The 23,365-nt window shown below is 45.0% G+C and overlaps 2 protein-coding genes across 2 annotated transcripts; both read left to right on the top strand.

Annotated features, from left to right (window-relative positions):
• The first annotated feature begins 442 nt into the window (after positions 1-442).
• LOC125536270 (uncharacterized) lies at positions 443-4,226 on the top strand. Its single transcript, XM_048699463.2, has 5 exons — positions 443-692; positions 983-1,125; positions 1,234-1,302; positions 1,387-1,493; positions 2,370-4,226. Exons 2-5 carry the CDS (start codon positions 1,014-1,016, stop codon positions 4,002-4,004), a joined length of 1,923 nt encoding a protein of 640 aa, XP_048555420.2. The 5' UTR covers positions 443-692; positions 983-1,013; the 3' UTR covers positions 4,005-4,226.
• Positions 4,227-4,391: 165 nt separating this feature from the next.
• LOC125536271 (fasciclin-like arabinogalactan protein 2) lies at positions 4,392-6,747 on the top strand. The gene is made up of 2 exons (XM_087543473.1): positions 4,392-5,404; positions 5,783-6,747. The coding sequence occupies exons 1-2, from the start codon at positions 4,752-4,754 to the stop codon at positions 5,910-5,912; spliced, it is 783 nt and encodes a 260-aa protein (XP_087399599.1). The 5' UTR covers positions 4,392-4,751; the 3' UTR covers positions 5,913-6,747.
• Positions 6,748-23,365: the final 16,618 nt, after the last annotated feature.

The raw sequence follows: 23,365 nt of genomic DNA on the forward strand, positions 1-23,365 counted from the left end.
GCTCAAGCCCTAGGTGAGGATTTGGCACTTCGCAAGATCCATATCGCTACCGACTGTCTGAGAGTCATACATGAGCTTAAGGAGACAGAGCAGCGTGGTGAGTACTGTATGATAGTGAAGGAGATTAACTCTCGTAGATCCGTTTTTTTGGCATGTGAAATATGCCACGAGCAGTGCGAGTACAATTTTGAGGCTCATACTATTGCTAAGATGGCTACTAGCTTGGATGTGGGACGTCATTTGTGGCTCTCCAATTCTCCTAGTAACCTTTGTATCCCACAAACCTTGTTTGATTGAATTAAAAGCGTTGTTTCGTCTCAAAAAAAAAATGTGCATAAGAGCGGACGCGTGTGCAATTTTAGTTTTGTCAGGGTTCTCTTTGCAATGATGTAAACACCGGCTTCTGGGATCTTCGGATCCCTGCTGCCATTTCTTGAAAAATAAAAATCGAAATCGCGGCCCTGGGGTTCAAGGAAGGAACAAAACCCACCGATAGGGTTTAACAAGAAGGTTAGGAGAGCAGCCGCCGTCCCGGAGGCCGGAGTCCCTCGCCGCCGAAACCCCCTCCTCCCTCCGCTCCCGCCAAATCACCCCTGCTACGACCGAAATCCCTTCCCCTCTTGCCGGCGGCGTGGCCCGGACGCGAATCCCCTCTTGCCGGCGGCGTGGTCCGGACGCGATTCCTCTCGCCGGTAAGGATCATGGACCCCTGCCTTTGCTCGTAGCACTGTTCGTCCCGCTCCTGCCTTTTCGTTGCCCTCAAACATTCGAATCGAACCACGCCAGCCGTGCATTTCGGGTTCCATTTCCTGCATCTAAAGCGAATTAGTGCTTCCGAGATTCCGCGTCAATAGCCCTCTCCTAATAGCGGTTTGATTTGAGAAAATTCGGGGGTTCGACTGGATCCCCATTCGGGGTTTATCCTTCTGCGTTAGCAACCGTGAATCTGTCTCATGCAAGGTTTTTTGTTCTTCTTCTTCAGTGCCCGTGGTCTGTAGCAGGGGACTTGTGCGATGGCTTTTGCTAGTAGGATGGGGATTGTGCTGAGGAGGGCCTCCGGGTCCTCGAATTCGTCGCTGCTCCAGGCAGTAAGGTGCATGTCTTCTTCCAAGCTTTTTGTTGGAGGTATGCTCATATGAGATCACTGTTCTAGCTCCTTCTGATTCGAAGGTTCGTGGGTATTGTTGATGCCGACGAATTATCTAATTACATGTATGGTCTACCGCCTTTCAGGACTATCATATGCCACAGATGACCCAACTCTCAGGGATGCCTTTTCTGGCTATGGGGACGTCATTGAAGGTTGTTCTCCCAATTGGTGTGGCACATTTGATGTATATTTTTGCCATGTTGTTAACACTTTCTTTCTTTTCGGATTGGGTTCAGCTAGAATCATCATGGACAGGGAGTCTGGCAGGTCAAAGGGATTTGGATTTGTTACTTATGCATCCACCGAAGCTGCCGCGGCTGCCATTAGTGCCATGGATGGCAAGGTGATTTTAGAGAGATCCCCTACGTGTATTGCGGATATGCTATGACATTTTCATGCCTAATGTTCCACTTATATCCTCTACACCACTTTGCAAATATAGTCCCAAATTTCAGGTTGCCCTTTTTTGCTTTAGGAGTGTAGCTTGTCCTGTTGTCTATTCATTGTTCTTGTTTGCTGCCTTTTTTACATGACACTTGTCATGCGCTGCAACTGCCAAACTGTTTTATCAACACAATGATGCAATATAATTAGCGTTACTTCATTGTTGTCTTGATCTAAAGTGGAGATGTCTGAATTTGCATTGATTCACTGACCATTAAACTGTGCCGCTCATCAATTTATGTTCTGCCACGGATAATGGCAAGCACCTTCCCTTTTCCTGCCTTAGTTCACGACATACCTTCATACAAACATCAGCTCTATGAGTATTGACCCAATTATATGCTAGAGCTCCAGATCTTTGACATTTTGAGCACCATATTGTTGTTAATCCATTGTTGTAATTTCAAAGAATCCGAAGCTGTTGGCACTTGTTTCCTAGATGCATCATCCCAGATGTTAATAGATCGCATGATTCATGAACTGATGAACACCAGGGAATGCATGTTTAGGGAGTTGCAGACTATTCTCAATTTTGGCATATCGTTGCATGAGATAACTGTTCCTGTAAATATTTGAATTATTTTGACTTAATTTATGTCTAGGATATCTTGCTGAGCTGTAAAAGTGACCTCCCCTGATTCTTGCGGAAATGTTCTACCATCAGAACTTGGGGATTGTTTTCTGCCTTGATTAAAGTTGCACCATTTCTAAAATATGGACATACCTGTCATTATGTTTATCTTTTGCAAATTTGTAACGCATCCATCTGCTTTAGGACCTTCACGGACGAATGATAAAGGTAGGCTACGCCAGTGACCGTGCTGGTGGGACACGTGGAGGTGGATACGGCACTGGTAATTATGGAAGTGGCGGATATGGCGGCGCGGGATATGGAAGCGGTGGCGGTGGATATGCTGGCAATGGTGGTGGTTACAGAAGTGGCGGATATGTCAGCACGGGATATGGAAGTGGTGGTGGTGGATATGTGGGCAATGGTGCTGATTATGGAAGTGCAGGGCATGCCAGTGGTGGTGGATATGGTAATGCGGGATATGGTGGTTACAGTGGTGCTGCAGGCGGCGGCGAGAGCATGAACAACAATGCTGTTGCTGGTGGCTATGGCGGTGGTGACGGAAGCTACAATAATGCCAGCAACTCGGGCGGAAGTGGTGGTAGCTATGGTAGTGGTGGTGGAATCTACAATAATGCGAGCAACTCTGGTGGAAGTTCTGGTGGCTATGGCGGCGGTGGCGGAAGCTACAATAATGCCAGCAACTCGGGCGGAAGTACTGGTGGCTATGGTGGTGGTGGCGGAATCTACAATAATGCCAGCAACTCGGGTGGAAGTGCTGGTGGCTATGGTGGTGGTGGCGGAATCTACAATAATGCCAGCAACTCGGGTGGAAGTGCTGGTGGCTACGGCGGCGGTGGCGGAAGCTACAATAATGCCAGCAACTCGGGTGGAAGTGCTGGTGTCTACGGCGGCGGTGGCGGAAGCTACAATAATGCCAGCAACTCGGGTGGAAGTGCTGGTGGCTACGGCGGCGGTGGCGGAAGCTACAATAATGCCAACAATTCGGCTGGAAGTGCTGGTAGCTACGGCGGTGGTGGTGGAAGCTACAATAATGCCAGCAATTTGGGTGGAAGTGCTGGTAGCTACGGCGGCGCTGGTGGGTACAGTTCCCCCAACACATATGGCGTGGGCAATTACAACAGCGGAGCTGGCGGCAATGCAGTCTTCGGCGAAAAGACCGGCAGTTTCAGTAGTGGGCATTCTGCTGTTGCTGGTGGCAACAACGGCAGCGCTGGTGGGAACAATTTCCCCAACACATATGGTGCAGGCAACTACAACAGTGGAGCTGGCGGCAATGCAGTCTTCGGCGAAAAGACCGGCAGTTTCAATTCTGCTGTTGCTGGTGGCGACAACGGCGTCAACAGCGCTGGTGGGTACAATTCTCCCAACACCTATGGTGCCGGCAACTACAACAGTGGAGCTGGCGGCAATGCAGCCTTTGGCGAAAGCACTGGCCGTTTCAGCAGCGGGAATTCTGCTGTTGCTGGTGGCGACAACGGCGTCAACAGCGCTGGTGGGTACAATTCTCCCAACATGTATGGCGCCGGCAACTACAACAGTGGAGCTGGTGGCAATGCAGTCTTGGGCGGAAGCACTGGCAGTTTCAGCAGCGGGCATTCTGCTGTTGCTGCTGGCAACAACAGCGGCAACTTTGCTGGAAATGTGAGCGGCATCGGCAACTTTACTGGCAGCCACAATGGCAGCAGCTATGCCGGAGGATTTGGCAGCGTCGAGACCCTTGGAGCTAGCAAGGTGCAGTATAACGGCCAAGACGACCTGCTGGGTGCTGACTACTTCTCCGAGTCGGAGGACCGTCATGCGGGCAGGTCAGCGTAACTTTAGTGTCGCGGAACATCTTGAGATGCAAAGGTAACAATGATGAATGCCTGGCGGGTGCTTTTTGTTAGAGAAAACCCAAAGCTTGATGATGCCTCTGGAGTAGGTTATTATTAGGTAAGAAGAATTGCTTAGTTTTTCTGCTTTGGTTTTGCATGCTATTTTGAGACGAGAACAGTTATGGTGATGCTTCTGGCTACGATTACTGTTTTTTATCGTGTATATTGAGATGGAAAATGGCTGTTTAGCGTGTTGATTAGGCTGTGTGTTCAGCCTGTTCATCCTACTGCGTGACAATGTAAGTATCATTGCTCAAAGTGAAATCCGCTGTAACTCTAAATTCTGAACACAAGTTCACGTGTGCAACATACCACGGCGTGTCAAATTTCAGCGCACACGAAGTTTCGTGGAAAGTCCCACAGAGTAAAACCCATCGGTGTACATTTTCCTCAGTCGGAGACACACAACTTGTGCAGCCATCACATTTTCAGTGATGCTGGTAGGCAGAGCCAGCCACGCGCATTCATTCAACAACGCCATCTTTCGTGTCCTCACCACCACATTTCCAGTGGAATGCCAAAGAGAAAAGGGAGCAAGCACATGGAGAGTGTCCAAGGAGAATTGGAATCGAGGTAGCTGCGGTAGGCTAGGGCACTGGGCCTGGAGTCCAAGGCCGGCCAAAAACCCTCTTTTCCCCTGTTCATCTCCATCCTCCCAGTTCTCACTTCTCAGGGCCGGAGAAGCACAATGGAGCGGCTCGCCGGAGCCGCCGTCGCCTCCTGCATGATCTTGCTCCTCCTGCTCGTCCCCTGCGCCCAGTTCCAGGGGCAACCACCCGAGGCGCCGGAGGAGGCTTGGGCCGAGGGGCAACCACCGGAGGCGTCGGAGGACGCTTTGACGATGCTCTTGTCCGAGGGCGGGTGCGGCGCCTTCGCCGCCCTCGTCGCCACGACGGCCGGCGTGGGCGACACGTTCCGCGAGCAGATCGGCAGCGACCTGGGGCTCACCATTCTCTGCCCTGACGACGAGGCGGTGGGGGCGTTCGTCCCGAGGTTCCATAGCCTCACTGTCGACGAGCAGGCCGGGCTCCTCCTGTACCACGGGCTGAGGATGGCTTACTCCGAGGAGCTGCACAGCCGGGTCTACTGGTTGTGGGAGGTGTTGACGCTTGATGGGGAGCAGACACTCATCATCAATCACTACAGAGGCAGGGCGATACTTTCTCCGTGGCCGCCGTCGTCACAGAACGAGGCCAGGATCACCAAGACTGTCGTCGATGACGACCATCTCGCCGTCTACCTCATCGACGCCGTGCTGATTCCGACAGAGTCGAAGAAGCCTGACTTCTTCTGGGACTTTTTGGGACCTTTCCTGCTTGTTATCGCTGGGCTCCTGGCGCTGTGAGTTCTCTTTCCTGACGCTTAATTCCGCTACAATCAAATGCAGAACGCAGCTCGTACGCCTGCCTGTCCATAGCATCAGTTCCTGCATGCGATTTGTTGGTGTGCTAGCTCGCTAGCGTGTTCCGTCCGACAGAGATTTGAGCGCCTACGTCTATGTGTAAATCGTATATAGTACATTTAGTCGACAGTGATTTAGATTTCGGCTTTCTGTACATACGTCAATTTAACGAACATTACTAGTTTTTTATTAACTCGACTATTATGCTTGAATTGCTCCAGCTTTTCTAAATCCTGATTATGCACGCTAACTGTATCTGTTATTACTAGTATTATTTTGCAGGTGGCTAACTGTATTTATGTTTATTTACACTGCAGATTCTTGCTGTGGCATGCGCTTGTATATCTTTGTTCTCTTGTGTGCCGGCTCAGAAGATGGTGCAAGGATCGCGCTACTGCCTATGTTTCGGCCGCCCGTGTCAATCCACATGGGCAACAAGAACATTAGTCTGTGGCCGCTGAACAGTGCCTCGCCTCCCCTCGTATTCCCTCGTATGCTCTGTAGTCGTCGTATAGTTTCAACGATCAGGTCGCTGACTTGTGTATATAGTGTTTGCTCACTTTTGAATCTAGGCTTCGTTTGGTTTAACAAAATGTCGCTGACTATGAATTCGATATGCAGTAGTGTTATTTTTTGAGGCAACTTCTACTGCAAGCATCCGTCCATGGGGGCTGGATTAGCATTTCTTTTATTGCAATATTGAGCTATTATAAACAAAATGTAGCATGCATGCTAGATGGGGGAGGTTCCATTTAATTTATACTCCCTCCGTTACTAAATACTTGTCTTTCTAGGCATTTCAACAAGTGACTACATACGGAGCAAAATGAGTGAATCTACACTCTAAAATATGTCTACATACATCCGTATGTAGTAGTCATTTGAAATGTCTAGAAAGACAAATATTTAGGAACGGAGGGAGTAGTTACTTTCAACAACTTCTTCAAAAATCATACATCCTGCAAATGACATGATGTGAATGGACGTGGCGATAAATGGCTAAGCAAAGTGCTGTTGACCTATTGATTAGGCTGTGCTTTGAGCCTGTTCAATCCAGAGCATGACAAGGTAAGTTCACACATGTTGCTCAGGTGTTCCATGTAAGTTATACTGTATTCATGATCTTGTGCGGACATACAGTCAGCGGTCTCGTCTAACATATATGTAGGCTGCAGGCTGCCAACTGATTGATTGTTAGGAAGATGCCAGGAGCTTATCCTGCAACATAACCGTGCTCTTTCATGTGCATGCAGCAAGTGTATATTCCTTGCCACATACTAGCAGTAGCACGCATAGGTGCCATGTTCACAGTTTATCCTTTTAGTAAAATTAAAACCATCACACAAATCGCCTCCTTTACCTCAATTCGTCCACTAAATTATGTGCCATGTGCCGACTCGCCTGACTGATACTGATGTGGAATTCAGCATCATGTCAGCATGGCGTGTGTGCTCGGTCTGTTAAAACAGAATGCAAAATGTTAACGAGAACATATCATGTGAAACCGCGTTTCTGTGTGCCTAAGGCACCGTGTGGATTTGAGCTATTGGATGGAAAATCAACGGATAAGTTTGCATGAAAGATAGTTGCTGGCACATTTGCAAAGAGGGCCAAGCATTTCGTCAAATTAAACACGCAGTCCATCCTCATAGTCTGAAACTTTTACAATAAGACCTCGTGTTTCATGAAAACCAACCCAGTACAACGAAATCGTGATGGAGTAGGCCAAGGGTTGATTTTGTTTAAATGTAAGATCCTTTTTGCAAGCTATATTCACAACACCATCTCTGTCTTAATATTGTTCATCGGTTTTTCATCCAACGGTCCAAATTCGCATGATGCAAGGTGCACATGAAGTCACGTTTCACATGATATGCTCTTGATAGCCTCAACCATGCAGATTCGTGAAGTGAGCATAGCTCTGATGGTTAGGATCCTTGCAGTGGTATCAGCCCACTAGGATTCATGTTCTAAACTTGGCACCTGTGCTCACATTTTCTGTATTTATTTCAGGCTTTTCGGCGATGTTCGTTTAGTGAGAGGAGACGTTCTCGTCGACTACGAGGTGCCTGGTCACTTCATTAATCTCACAATGATGTGCCGACTCGGTATGTTGAAGGTACTAATAGGAGTAGGGTATGCGTGCATGCATTTCTGGGCGAGTGTATGTAAGCATCTATGTTTGTATTGTGTTTGAAAAAAATGCACGTGCACATTCACTCACCACTAACACCATCTTTTGACACTTCTGCTTCGGTACACCCCTCCTAAACACAAGGACGGCTCAGATTAGTCCATGAAGGAAATATGCCCTAGAGGCAATAATAAAGTTGTTATTTATATTTTGTAAAATCATGATAAATGTTTATTATTCATGCTAGAATTGTATTAACCAGAAACTTGGTACATGTGTGAATACATAGACAAACAGAGTGTCCCTAGTATCCTCTACTTGACTAGCTCGTTAATAAAAAATGGTTAAGTTCCTAGCCAGACATGTGTTGTCATTTGATGAACAGGATCACATTATTAGAGAATGATGTGATGGACATGACCCATCCGTTAACTTAGCACTATGATCGTTTAGTTTATTGCTATTGCTTTCTTCATGACTTATACATGTTCCTCTGACTATGAGATTATGCAACTCCCGAATACCGGAGGAACACTTAGTGTTCTATCAAACGTCACAACGTAACTAGGTTATAAAGATGCTCTACAGGTGTCTCCGATGGTGTTTGTTGAGTTGGCATAGATCGAGATTAGGATTTGTCATTCCGTGTATCGGAGAGGTATCTCTGGGCCCTCTCGGTAATGCTCATCACTATAAGCCTTGCAAGCAATGTGACTAAATAATTAGTTACGGGATGATGCATTACGGAACAAGTAAAGAGACTTGCCGATAACGAGATTGAACTAGGTATGAGGATACCAACAATCGAATCTCGGGCAAGTAACATACCGATGACAAAGGGAACAACGTATGTTGTTATGCGGTTTGACCGATAAAGATCTTCGTAGAATATGTAGGAGCCAATATGAGCATCCAGATTCCGCTATTGGTTATTGACTAGAGATGTGTCTCGGTCATGTCTACATAGTTCTCGAACCCGTAGGGTCCGCACGCTTAACTTCGATGACGATTTGTATTATGAGTTATGTGATTTGATGCACCGAAGGTTGTTCGGAGTCCCGGATGAGATCACGGACATGACGAGGAGTCTCGAAATGGTCGAGACATAAAGATCGATCTACTGGATGGCTATATTCGGACGTCGGAAATGTTCCGAGTGATTCGGGTATTTTTCGGAATACCGGAGAGTTACGGGAATTCGCCAGGGGAAGTAGTGGGCCTTAATGGGCCATACGGGAAAGGAGAGAAGGGACTCAAGGGGTGGCTGCCCCCCCCCCATGGCAAGTCCGAATTGGACTAGGGAGGGGGCGGCGCCCCCCTCTCTTTCCTTCTCCCTCTCCTACTCCTTCCCTCTTTCCCCTCTTGGAAAAGGAAGGGGACTTCAACTAGGATAGGGAATGCTAGTTGGACTCCCCCTATAGGCGCGCCCCTCCTAGGCCGGCCTCCTCTTCCCCCTCCATTACGTAGGAATTTTTTTGAATTATTACTATGTTCCCCAACACTATTTCTTAGTTGAAAATTTTGAGGGTTCTAGGATGAAAAGAACTGAAACTTTAGGAGAGGTAAAATAGATGAAATTTGTGTTGGGGAACGTAGTAATTTCAAAAAAAATCCTACGCGCGCGCAAGATCATGGTGATGCATAGCAACGAGATGGGAGAGTGTTGTCCACGTACCCTCGTAGACCGAAAGCGGAAGCGTTAGCACAATGCGGTTGATGTAGTCGTACGTCTTCATGATCCGACCAATCAAGTACCGAACGCATGGCACCTCCGAGTTCAGCACACGTTCAGCCCGATGACGTCCCTCGAACTCCGATCCAGCTGAGGGTTGAGGGAGAGTTTCGTCAGCACGACGGTGTGGTGACGATGATGATGTTCTACCGACGCAGGGCTTCGCCTAAGCACCGCTACAGTATTATCAAGGTGGACTATGGTGGAGGGGGCACCGCACACGGCTAAAAGATCAAACGATCAATTGTTGTGTCTCTAGGGTGCCCCCTGCCCCCGTATATAAAGGAGCAAGGGGGAGGTGCGGCCGGCCTAGAGGGGGCGCGCCAGGAGGAGTCCTACTCCTACCGGGAGTAGGACTCCCCCCTTTTCCTTGTTGGACTAGGAGAGAGAGAGAGGGGAAAGAGGTGGAGGAGAAGAAGGAAGGGGGCGCCGCCCCCCTCTCCTTGTCCTATTCGGACTAGCAGGGAGGGGGCGTGGCCCTTGCCCTGGCCGCCTCTCCTCTCTTCTACCAAGGCCCACTAAGGCCCATTAAGTCCCCGGGGGGTTCCGGTAACCTCCCGGTACTCCGGTAAAATCCCTATTTCACCCGGAACACTTTCGATATCCAAACATAGGCTTCCAATATATCAATCTTCATGTCTCGACCATTTCGAGACTCCTCGTCATGTCCGTGATCACATCCGGGACTCCGAACAACCTTCGGTACATCAAAACATATAAACTCATGATATAACTGTCATCGAAACGTTAAGCGTGCGGACCCTACGGGTTCGAGAACTATGTAGACATGACCTAGATACGTCTCCGGTCAATAACCAATAGCGGAACCTGGATGCTCATATTGGCTCCGACATATTCTACGAAGATCTTTATCGGTCAGACCGCATAACAACATACGTTGTTCCCTTTGTCATCGGTATGTTACTTGCCCGAGATTCGATCGTCGATATCTCAATACCTAGTTCAATCTCGTTACCGGCAAGTCTCTTTACTCGTTCCGTAATACATCATCCCACAACTAACTCATTAGTTGCAATGCTTGCAAGGCTTAAGTGATGTGCATTACCGAGAGGGCCCAGAGATACCTCTCCGACAATCGGAGTGACAAATCCTAATCTCGAAATACGCCAACCCAACAAGTACCTTCGGAGACACCTGTAGAGCACCTTTATAATCACCCAGTTACGTTGTGACGTTTGGTGGCACACAAAGTGTTCCTCCGGTAAACGGGAGTTGCATAATCTCATAGTCATAGGAACATGTATAAGTCACGAAGAAAGCAATAGCAACAATCTAAACGATCAAGTGCTAAGCTAATGGAATGGGTCAAGTCAATCACATCATTCTCCTAATGATGTGATCCCATTAATCAAATGACAACTCATGTCTATGGTTAGGAAACATAACCATCTTTGATCAACGAACTAGTCAAGTAGAGGCATACTAGTGACACTCTGTTTGTCCATGTATTCACACAAGTATTATGTTTACGGTTAATATAATTCTAGCATGAATAATAAACATTTATCATGATATAAGGAAATAAATAATAACTTTATTATTGCCTCTAGGGCATATTTCCTTCAGTCTCCTTTGGGTGTTGGTCACATGACGATGTGAACTATGGGCGTTAATCACATGGTGATGTGAACTATTGGTGTTAAATCACATGGTGATGTGAACTAGATTATTGACTCTAGTTCACATTGCTATGTGATTAACACCCTAAGAGTACTAAGGTGTGATCATGTTTTGTTTGTGAGATAAGTTTAGTCAACGGGTCTGCCACATTCAGATCCGTATGTATTTTGCAAATTCCTATGTCAACAATGCTCTGCACGGAGCTACTCTAGCTAATTGCTCCCACTTTCAATATGTATCCAGATTGAGACTTAGAGTCATCTGGATCAGTGTCAAAACTTGCATCGACGTAACCCTTTACGATGAACCTTTTTGTCACCTCCATAATCGAGAAACATATCCTTATTCCACTAAGGATAATTTTGACCGTTGTCCAGTGATCTACTCCTAGATCACTATTGTACTCCCTTGCCAAAATTAGTGTAGGGTATACAATAGATCTGGTACATAGCATGGCATAATTTATAAATCCTATGGTTGAGGCATAGGGAATTGTTGGGGAACGTAGTTATTTCAAAAAATTTCCTACGCACACGTAAGATCATGGTGATGCATAGCAACGAGAGGGGAGAGTGTGATCTACGTACCCTCCGACAGCGGAAGCGTTATGACAACGCGGTTGATGTAGTTGTACGTCTTCACGGCCCGACCGATCAAGCACCGAAACTACGGCACCTCCGAGTTTTAGCACACGTTCAGCTCGATGACGATCCCCGGACTCCGATCCAGCAAAGTGTCGGGGAAGAGTTCCGTCAGCACGACGGCGTGGTGACGATCTTGATGTTCTACCGTTGCAGGGCTTCGCCTAAGCACCGCTACAATATTATCGAGGAGTATGGTGGAAGGGGGCACCACACACGGCTAAGAAAACGATCACGTGGATCAACTTGTGTGTCTAGGGGTGCCCCCTGCCCCCGTATATAAAGGAGCAAGGGGAGGAGGCTGGCCGGCCCTAGGGCGCGCCAAGGAGGAGGAGTCCTCCTCCTAGTAGGAGTAGGACTCCCCTCTTTCCTACTCCTACTAGGAGGGGGAAAGGAAGGGGGAGAGGGAGAAGGAAAGGGGGGCGCCGCCCCCCCTCTCCTAGTCCAATTCGGACCAAAGGGGGAGGGGGCGCAGGGCCCACCCTGGCCGCCCCTCTCTCTCTCCACTATGGCCCATAAGGCCCATTACTTCTCCCGGGGGGGGGGGGGGCGGTAACCCTCCGGCACTCCGGTTTTCTCCGAAATTATCCGGAACACTTCCGGTGTCCGAATATAGCTGTCCAATATATCAATCTTTATGTCTCAACCATTTCGAGACTCCTCGTCATGTCCGTGATCACATCCGAGACTCCGAACTAAATTCGGTACATCAAAACTCATAAACTCATAATATAACTGTCATCGAAACCTTAAGCGTGCGGACCCTACGGGTTTGAGAACAATGTAGACATGACCGAGACATGTCTCCGGTCAATAACCAATAGCGGAACCTGGATGCTCATATTGGATCCCACATATTCTACGAAGATCTTTATCGGTCAGACCGCATAACAACATACGTTGTTCCCTTTGTCATCGGTATGTTACTTGCCCGAGATTCGATCGTCGGTATCTCAATACCTAGTTCAATCTCGTTACCGGCAAGTCTCTTTACTTGTTTCGTAATACATCATCTCGCAACTAACTCATTAGTTGCAATGCTTGCAAGGCTTATGTGATGTGCATTACCGAGAGGGCCCAGAGATACCTCTTAGACAATCGGAGTGACAAATCCAATCTCGAAATACGCCAACCCAACATTTACCTTTGGAGACACCTGTAGAGCTCCTTTATAATCACCCAGTTACGTTGTGATGTTTGGTAGCACACAAAGTGTTCCTCCAGCAAACGGGAGTTGCATAATCTCATAGTTATAGGAACATGTATAAGTCATGAAGAAAGCAATAGCAACATACTAAATGATCGGGTGCTAAGCTAATGGAATGGTTCATCTCAATCACATCATTCTCCTAATAATGTGATCCCGTTAATCAAATGACAACACATGTCTATGGTTAGGAAACATAACCATCATTGATTAACGAGCTAGTCAAGTAGAGGCATACTAGTGACGTTTAGTTTGTCTATGTATTCACACAAGTATTATGTTTCCGGATAATAAAATTCTAGCATGAATAATAAACATTTATCATGATATAAGGAAATAAAATAATAACATTATTATTGCCTCTAGGGCATATTTCCTTCAGTCTCCCACTTGCACTAGAGTCAATAATCTAGATTACACAGTAATGATTCTAACACCCATGGAGCTTTGGTGATGATCATGTTTTGCTCGTGCAAGAGGCTTAGTCAACGGGTCTGCAACATTCAGATCCATATGTATCTCGCAAATCTCTATGTCTCCCACCTGGACTAGATCCCGGATGGAATTGAAGTGTCTCTTGATGTGCTTGGTTCTCTTGTGAAATCTGGATTCCTTTGCCAAGGCAATTGCACCAGTATTGTCACAAAAGATTTTCATTGGACACGATGCACTAGGTATGACACCTAGATCGGATATGAACTCCTTCATCCAGACTCCTTCGCTTGTTGCTTCCGAAGCAGCTATGTACTCCACTTCACATGTAGATCCCGCCACAACGCTCTGTTTAGATCTGCACCAACTGACAGCTCCACCATTTAATGTAAACACGTATCCGGTTTGCGATTTAGAATCGTCCGGATCAGTGTCAAAGCTTGCATCAACGTAACCATTTACGATGAGCTCTTTGTCACCTTCATATATGAGAAACATATCCTTAGTCCTTTTTAGGTATTTCAGGATGTTCTTGACCGCTGTCCAGTGATCCACTCCTGGATTACTTTGGTACCTCCCTGCTAGACTTATAGCAAGACACACATCAGGTCTGGTACACAGCATTGCATACATGATAGAGGCTATGGTTGAAGCATAGGGAACATCTTTCATTTTCTCTCTATCTTCTGCATTGGTTGGGCATTGAGTCTTACTCAATTTCATACCTTGTAACATAGGCAAAAATCCTTTCTTTGCTTGATCCATTTTGAACTTCTTCAAAATGTTGTCAAGGTATGTGCTTTGTGAAAGTCCAATTAAGCGTCTTGATCTATCTCTATAGATCTTAATGCCCAATATGTAAGCATCTTCACCGAGGTCTTTCATTGAAAAACTCTTATTCAAGTATCCCTTTATGCTATCCAGAAATTCTATATCATTTCCGATTAGTAATATGTCATCTACATATAATATCAAAAATGCTACAGAGCTCCTACTCACTTTCTTGTAAATACATGCTTCTCCAAAAGTCTGTACAAAACCAAATGCTTTGATCACACTATCAAAGCGTTTATTCCAACTCCGAGAGGCTTGCACCAGTCCATAAATGGATCGCTGGAGCTTGCACACTTTGTTAGCTCCCTTTGGATCGACAAAACCTTCCGGTTTCATCATATACAACTCTTTTTCCAGAAATCCATTAAAGAATGCAGTTTTGACATCCATCTGCCATATTTCATAATCATAAAATGCGGCAATTGCTAACATGATTCGGACAGACTTATGAATCGCTACGGGTGAGAAGGTCTCATCGTAGTCAATCCCTTGAACTTGTCGAAAACCTTTTGCGACAAGTCGAGCTTTGTAGACAGTAACATTACCGTGAGCGTCAGTTTTCTTCTTGAAGATCCATTTATTCTCAATTGCTTGCCGATCTTTGGGCAAGTCAACCGAAGTCCACACTTTGTTCTCATACATGGATCCCATCTCAGATTTCATGGCTTCAAGCCATTTTGAGGAATCTGGGCTCACCATCGCTTCTCCATAGTTCGTAGGTTCATCATGATCTAGTAGCATGACTTACAGAACAGGATTACCGTACCACTCAGGTGCGGATCTTACTCTGGTTGATCTACGAGGTTCAGTAGTATTTTGTTCTGAAGTTTCATGATCATCATTATTAGCTTCCTCACTAATTGGTGTAGGTGTCATAGAAACTGGTTTCTGTGATGTACTACTTTCCAATAAGGGAGCAGGTACAGTTACCTCCATCAAGTTCTACTTTCGTCCCACTCACTTCTTTCGAGAGAAACTCCTTCTCTAGAAAGTTTCCGAATTTAGCAAAAAAAAATCTTGCCTTCGGATCTGTGATAGAAGGTGTATCCAATAGTTTCCTTTGGATATCCTATGAAGACACATTTCTCCGATTTGGGTTCGATCTTATCAGGTTGAAGCTTTTTCACATAAGTATCGCAGCCCCAAACTTTTAGAAACGACAACTTTGGTTTCTTGCCAAACCACAGTTCATAAGGCGTCATCTCAACGGATTTAGATGGTGCCCTATTTAACGTGAATGCGGTTGTCTCTAGAGCATAACCCCAAAATGATAGCGGTAAATCAATAAGAGACATCATAGATCGCACCATATCAAGTAAAGTACGATTACGACGTTCGGACACACCATTAGGCTGTGGTGTTCCGGGTGGCGTGAGTTGCGAAACTATTCCGCATTGTTTCAAATGTACACCAAACTCGTAACTCAAATATTCTCCTCCACGATCAGATCGTAGGAATTTTATTTTCTTGTTACGATGATTTTCAACTTCACTCTAAAATTATTTGAACTTTTCAAATGTTTCAGACTTATGTTTCATTAAGTAGATATACCCATATCTGCTTAAGTCATCTGTGAAAGTGAGAAAATAACAATATCCGTCACGAGCCTCAACATTCATCGGACCACATACATCTGTATGTATGATTTCAACAAATTTGTTGCTCTCTCCATAGTACCAGAGAATGGTGTTTTTGTCATCTTACGCATAAGGCATGGTTCGCAAGTACCAAGTGATTCATAATCAAGTGGTTCCTAAAGTCCATCAGTATGGAGTTTCTTCATGCGCTTTATACCAATATTTCCTAAACGGCAGTGCCACAAATAAGTTGCACTATCATTATCAACTCTGCATCTTTTGGCTTCAACATTATGAATATGTGTGTCACTACTATCGAGATTTACTAAGAATAGACCATTCTTCATGGGTGCATGACCATAAAAGATATTACTCATATAAATAGAACAACCATTATTCTCTGATTTAAATGAATAACCGTCTCGCATCAAACAAGATCCAGATATAATGTTCATGCTCAACGCTGGCACCAAATAAAAATTATTTAGGTCTAATACTAATCCCGAAGGTAGATGTAGAGGTAGCGTGCCGACCGCGATCACATCGACTTTGGAACCATTTCCCACGCGCATCGTCACCTCGTCCTTAGCCAATCTTCGCTTAATCCGTAGTCCCTGTTTCGAGTTGCAAATGTTAGCAACAGAACCAGTATCAAATACCCAGGTGCTACTGTGAGCATTAGTAAGGTACACATCAATAACATGTATATCGCATATACCTTTGTTCACCTTGCCATCCTTCTTATCCGCCAAATACTTGGGGCAGTTCCGCTTCCAGTGACCAGTCTGCTTGCAGTAGAAGCACTCAGTTTCAGGCTTAGGTCCAGATTTGGGTTTCTTCTCTTGAGCAACAACTTGCTTGCTGTTCTTTTTGAAGTTCCCCTTCTTCTTCCCTTTGACATTTTTCTTGAAACTAGTGGTCTTTTTGACCATCAACACTTGATGCTCCTTCTTGATTTCTACCTCCGCAGCTTTCAGCATTGCGAAGAGCTCGGGAATAGTCTTATTCATCCCTTGCATATTATAGTTCATCACGAAGCTCTTGTAGCTAGGTGGCAGTGATTGGAGAATTCTATCAATGACGCAATCATCTAGAAGATTAACTCCCAATTGAATCAAGTGATTATTATACCCAGACATTTTGAGTATATGCTCACTGACAGAACTGTTCTCCTCCATCTTGCAGCTATAGAACTTATTGGAGACTTCCTATCTCTCAATCCGGGCATTTGCTTGAAATATTAACTTCAACTCCTGGAACATCTCATATGCTCCATGACGTTCAAAACGTCGTTGAAGTCCCGATTCTAAGCCGTAAAGCATGGCACACTGAACTATCGAGTAGTCATCAGCTTTGCTCTGCCAGACGTTCATAACATCTGGTGTTGCTCCAGCAGCAGGCCTGGCACCCAGCGGTGCTTCCAGGACATAATTCTTCCATGCAGCAATGAGGATAATCCTCAAGTTACGGACCCAGTCCGTGTAATTGCTACCATCATCTTTCAACTTTGCTTTCTCAAGGAACGCATTAAAATTCAACGGAACAACAACACGGACCATCTATCTACAATCAAACATAAACAAGCAAGATACTATCAGGTACTAAGTTCATGATAAATTTAAGTTCAATTAATCATATTACTAAAGAACTCCCACTTAGAAGACATCCCTCTAATCCTCTAAGTGATTACGTGATCCAAATCAACTAAACCATGTCCGATCATCACGTGAGATGGAGTAGTTTCATTGGTGAACATCACTATGTTGATCATATCTACTATATGATTCATGCTCGACCTTTCGGTCTCCGTGTTCCGAGGCCATATCTGTATATGCTTGGCTCGTCAAGTATAACCTGAGTATTCGGCGTGTGCAACTATTTTTCACCTGTTGTATTTGAACGTAGAGCCTATCACACCCGCTCATCACGTGGTGTCTCAGCACGAAGAACTTTTGCAACGGTGCATACTCAGGGAGAACACTTCTTGATAATTTAGTGAGAGATCATCTTAACATGCTACCATTAAACAAAGCAAGATAAGATGCATAAAACATAAACATCACATGCAATCAATATAAGTGATATGATATGGCCATCATCATCTTGTGCTTGTGATCTCCATCTTCGAAGCACCGTCATGATCAGCATTGTCACTGGCGCGACACCTTGATCATCATCGTAGCATCGTTGTCGTCTCGCCAATCTTATGCTTCCACGACTATCGCTACCGCTTACTGATAAAGTAAAGCATTACAGCGCAATTGCATTACATACAATAAAGCGATAACCATATGGCTCCTGCCAGTTGCCGATAACTCGGTTACAAAACATGATCATCTCATACAATAAATTTAGAATCATGTCTTGACCATATCACATCACAACATGCCCTGCAAAAACAAGTTAGACGTCTTCTACTTTGTTGTTGCAAGTTTTACGTGGCTGCTACGGGCTTAGCAAGAACCAATCTTACCTACGCATCAAAACCACAACGATAGTTTGTCAAGTTGGTGCTGTTTTAACCTTCGCAAGGACCGGGCGTAGCCACACTCGGTTCAACTAAAGTTGGAGAAACTGACACCCGCCAGCCACCTATGTGCAAAGCACGTCGGTAGAACCAGTCTCGCGTAAGCGTACGCGTAATGTCGGTTCGGGCCGCTTCATCCAACAATACCGCCAAACCAAAGTATGACATGCTGGTAAGCAGTATGACTTATATCGCCTACAACTCACTTGTGTTCTACTCATGCATATAACATCAACACATAAAACCTAGGCTCGGATGCCACTGTTGGGGAACGTAGTAATTTCAAAAAAATTCCTACGCACACGCAAGATCATGGTGATGCATAGCAACGAGAGGGGAGAGTGTGATCTACGTACCCTCGTAGACCGAAAGGGGAAGCGTTATGACAACGCGGTTGATGTAGTCGTACGTCTTCACGACCCGGCCGATCAAGCACCGAAACAACGGCACCTCCGAGTTTTAGCACACGTTCAGCTCGATGACGATCCCCGGACTCCGATCCAGCAAAGTGTCGGGGAAGAGTTCTGTCAGCATGACGGCGTGGTGACGATCTTGATGTTCAACTGTCGCAAGGCTTCGCCTAAGCACCACTACAATATTATCGAGGATTATGGTGGAAGGGTGCACTGCACACGCCTAAGAAAACGATCACATGGATCAACTTGTGTGTCTAGGGGTGCCCCTGCCCCCGTATATAAAGGAGCAAGGGGAGGAGGCCGGCCAGCCCTAGGGCGCGCCAAGGAGGAGGAGCCCTCCTCCTAGTAGGAGTAGGACTCCCCTCTTTCCTACTCCTACTAGGAGGGGGAAAGGAAGGGGGAGAGGGAGAAGGAAAGGGGGGCGCCGCCCCCCTCTCCTAGTCCAATTCGGACCAGAGGGGGAGGGGGCGCGCGGCCCACCCTGGCCGCCCCTCTCTCTCTCCACTATGGCCCATAAGGCCCATTACTTCTCCCGGGGGGGGGGGGGTTCCGGTAACCCTCCGGCACTCCGGTTTTCTCCGAAATTATCCGGAACACTTCCGGTGTCCGAATATAGCCGTCCAATATATCAATATTTATGTCTCAACCATTTCGAGACTCCTCGTCATGTCCGTGATCACATCCGAGACTCCGAACTAAATTCGGTACATCAAAACTCATAAACTCATAATATAACTGTCATCGAAACCTTAAGCGTGCGGACCCTACGGGTTCGAGAACAATGTAGACATGACCGAGACATGTCTCCGGTCAATAACCAATAGCGGAACCTGGATGCTCATATTGGCTCCCACATATTCTACGAAGATCTTTATCGGTCAGACCGCATAACAACATACGTTGTTCCCTTTGTCATCGGTATGTTACTTGCCCGAGATTCGATCGTCGGTATGTCAATACCTAGTTCAATCTCGTTACCGGCAAATCTCTTTACTCGTTTCGTAATACATCATCTCGCAACTAACTCATTAGTTGCAATGCTTGCAAGGCTTATGTGATGTGCATTACCGAGAGGGCCCAGAGATACCTCTCCGATAATCGGAGTGACAAATCCTAATCTCGAAATACGCCAACCCAACATTTACCTTTGGAGACACCTGTAGAGCTCCTTTATAATCACCCAGTTACGTTGTGATGTTTGGTAGCACGCAAAGTGTTCCTCCGGCAAACGGGAGTTGCATAATCTCATAGTTATAGGAACATGTATAAGTCATGAAGAAAGCAATAGCAACATACTAAACGATCGGGTGCTAAGCTAATGGAATGGGTCATGTCAATCACATCATTCTCCTAATAATGTGATCCCGTTAATCAAATGACAACACATGTCTATGGTTAGGAAACATAACCATCATTGATTAACGAGCTAGTCAAGTAGAGGCATACTAGTGACGTTTAGTTTGTTTATGTATTCACACAAGTATTATGTTTCCGGATAATACAATTCTAGCATGAATAATAAACATTTATCATGATATAAGGAAATAAAATAATAACATTATTATTGCCTCTAGGGCATATTTCCTTCAGGAATGACTTTCATTCTCTTTCTATCTTCTGCCGTGTCGAGCTTTGAGTCTTACTCAATTTCACACCTTGAAACACAGGCAAGAACTCTTTCTTTGACTGTTCCATTTTGAACTACTTCAAAATCTTGTCAAGGTATGTACTCATTGAAAAAACTTATCAAGCGTTTTGATCTATCTCTATATATCTTGATGCTCAATATGTAAGCAGCTTCACCGAGGTCTTTCTACATTATCTCCGATCAACAATATGTCTTCCACATATACTTATCAGAAATGTTGTAGTGCTCCCACTCACTTTATTGTAAATACAGGCTTCACCGCAAGTCTGTATAAAACTATATGCTTTGATCAACTTATCAAAGCGTATATTCCAACTCCGAGAGGCTTGCACCAGTCCATAAATGGATCGCTGGAGCTTGCACACTTTGTTAGCTCCCTTTGGATCGACAAAACCTTCTGGTTGCATCATATACAACTCTTCTTTAATAAATCCATTAAGGAATGCAGTTTTATTTATCCATTTGCCAGATTTCATAAAATGCGGCAATTGCTAACATGATTCGGACAGACTTAAGCATAGATACGATTGAGAAACTCTCATCATAGTCAACACCTTGAACTTGTCGAAAACCTTTTGCGACAATTCTAGCTTTGTAGATAGTAACACTACTATCAGCGTTCGTCTTCCTCTTGAAGATCCATTTAATCTCAATGGCTCGCCGATCATTGGGCAAGTCAAACAAAGTCCATACTTTGTTCTCATACATGGATCCCATCTCAGATTTCATGGCCTCAAACCATTTCGCGGAATCTGGGCTCATCATTGCTTCCTCATAGTTCGTAGGTTCGTCATGGTCAAGTAACATGACCTCCAGAATAGGATTACCGTACCACTCTGGTGTGGATCTCACTCTGGTTGACCTACGAGGTTCGGTAGTAACTTGATTTGAAGTTACATGATCATCATCATTAGCTTCCTCATTAATTGGTGTAGGAGTCATAGGAACAGATTTCTGTGATGAACTACTTTCCCATAAGGGAGCAGGTACAGTTACCTCATCAAGTTCTACTTTCCTCCCACTCACTTCTTTTGAGAGAAACTCCTTCTCTAGAAAGGATCCATTCTTAGCAACGAATGTCTTGCCTTCGGATCTGTGATAGAAGGTGTACCCAACAGTCTCCTTTGGGTATCCTATGAAGACACATTTTTCCGATTTGGGTTTGAGCTTATCAGGATGAAACTTTTTCACATAAGCATCACAACCCCAAACTTTAAGAAACGACAACTTTGGTTTCTTGCCAAACCACAGTTCATAAGGCATCGTCTCAATGGATTTAGATGGTGCCCTATTTAACGTGAATGCAGCTGTCTCTAATGCATAACCCCAAAACGATAGTGGTAAATCAGTAAGATACATCATAGATCGCAATATATCCAATAAAGTGCGGTTACGATGTTCGGACACACCATTATGCTGTGGTGTTCCAGGTGGCGTGAGTTGCAAAACTATTCCGCATTGTTTCAATTGAAGACCAAACTCATAACTCAAATATTCTCCTCCACGATCAGATCGTAGAAACTTTATTTTCTTGTTACGATGATTTTCAACTTCACTATGAAATTCTTCGAACTTTTCAAATGTTTCAGACTTATGTTTCATTAAGTAGATATACTCATATTTGCTCAAATCATTTGTGAAGGTCAGAAAATAATGATACCCGCCACAAGCATCAACACTCATTGGACCGCATACATCGGTATGTATTATTTCCAACAAGTCAGTAGCTTGTTCCAATGTTCCGGAGAACGGAGTTTTAGTCATCTTGCCTAAAATGCAAGGTTCACAAGCATCAAACGATTCATAAACAAGTGATTCCAAAAGCCCATCAACAGTTTCTTCATGCGCTTTACACCAATATGACCTAAACGGCAGTGCCACAAATAAGTTGCACTATCATTATTAACTTTGCATCTTTTGGCTTCAATATTATGAATATGTGTATCACTACGATCGAGATCCAACAAACCATTTTCATTGGGTGTATGACCATAAAAGGTTTTATTCATGTAAACAGAACAACAATTATTCTCTAACTTAAATGAATAACCGTATTGCAATAAACATGATCAAATCATATTCATGCTCAACGCAAACACCAAATAACACTTATTTTGGTTCAACACTAATCCCGAAAGTATAGGGAGTGTGCGATGATGATCATATCAATCTTGGAATTCATTCCAACACACATCGTCACCTCGCCCTTAACTAGTTTCTCTTCATTCTGCAACTCCCGTTTCGAGTTACTACTCTTAGCAACTGAACCAGTATCAAATACTGAGGGGTTTCTATAAACACTAGTAAAGTACACATCAATAACATGTATATCAAATATACCTTTGTTCACTTTGCCATCCTTCTTATCCGCCAAATACTTGGGGCAGTTCCGCTTCTAGTGACCAGTCCCTTTGCAGTAGAAGCACTTAGTCTCAGGCTTAGGTCCAGAGTTGGGCTTCTTCACTTGAGCAGCAACTTGCTTGCCGTTCTTCTTGAAGTTCCCCTCCTTCCCTTTCCCCTTTCTCTTGAAACTAGTGGTCTTGTCAACCATCAACACTTGATGTTTTTCTTGATTTCTACCTTCGACGATTTTAGCATCGCGAAGAGCTTGGGAATTGTTTTCGTCACCCCTTGCATATTATAGTTCATCACGAAGTTCTACTAACTTGGTGATGGTGACTAGAGAATTCTGTCAACCACTATTTTATATGGAAGATTAACTCCCACTTGATTCAAGTGATTGTAGTACCCAGACAATCTGAGCACATGCTCACTACTTGAGCTATTCTCCTCCATCTTTTAGCTATAGAACTTGTTGGAGACTTCATATCTCTCAAGTCGGGTATTTGCTTGAAATATTAACTTCAACTCCTGGAACATCTCATATGGTCCATGACGTTCAAAATGTCTTTGAAGTCCCGATTCTAAGCTGTTAAGCATGGTGCACTAAACTATCAAGTAGTCATCATATTGAGCTAGCCAAATGTTCATAACGTCTGCATCTGCTCCTCCAATAGGTCTGTCACCTAGCGGTGCACCAAGGACATAATTCTTCTGTGCAGCAATGAGGATAATCCTCAGATCACGGATCCAATCCGCATCAGTGCTACT

This window comes from Triticum urartu, chromosome 2A (genome assembly GCF_056163025.1).
Source record: "Triticum urartu cultivar PI428250 chromosome 2A, HENAU_Tu73, whole genome shotgun sequence".
Taxonomy (NCBI): Eukaryota; Viridiplantae; Streptophyta; class Magnoliopsida; order Poales; family Poaceae; genus Triticum; species Triticum urartu.

Coding starts and splice junctions, on each gene's coding strand:
- LOC125536270 (XM_048699463.2), top strand. CDS start 1,014: ATGGCTTTTGCTAGTAGGATGGGGATTGTGCTGAGGAGGGCCTCCGGG. Junction 1,303..1,386: donor CTATGGGGACGTCATTGAAG/GTTGTTCTCCCA, acceptor GATTGGGTTCAG/CTAGAATCATCATGGACAGG. Junction 1,494..2,369: donor TTAGTGCCATGGATGGCAAG/GTGATTTTAGAG, acceptor CATCTGCTTTAG/GACCTTCACGGACGAATGAT.
- LOC125536271 (XM_087543473.1), top strand. CDS start 4,752: ATGGAGCGGCTCGCCGGAGCCGCCGTCGCCTCCTGCATGATCTTGCTC. Junction 5,405..5,782: donor ATCGCTGGGCTCCTGGCGCT/GTGAGTTCTCTT, acceptor TTTACACTGCAG/ATTCTTGCTGTGGCATGCGC.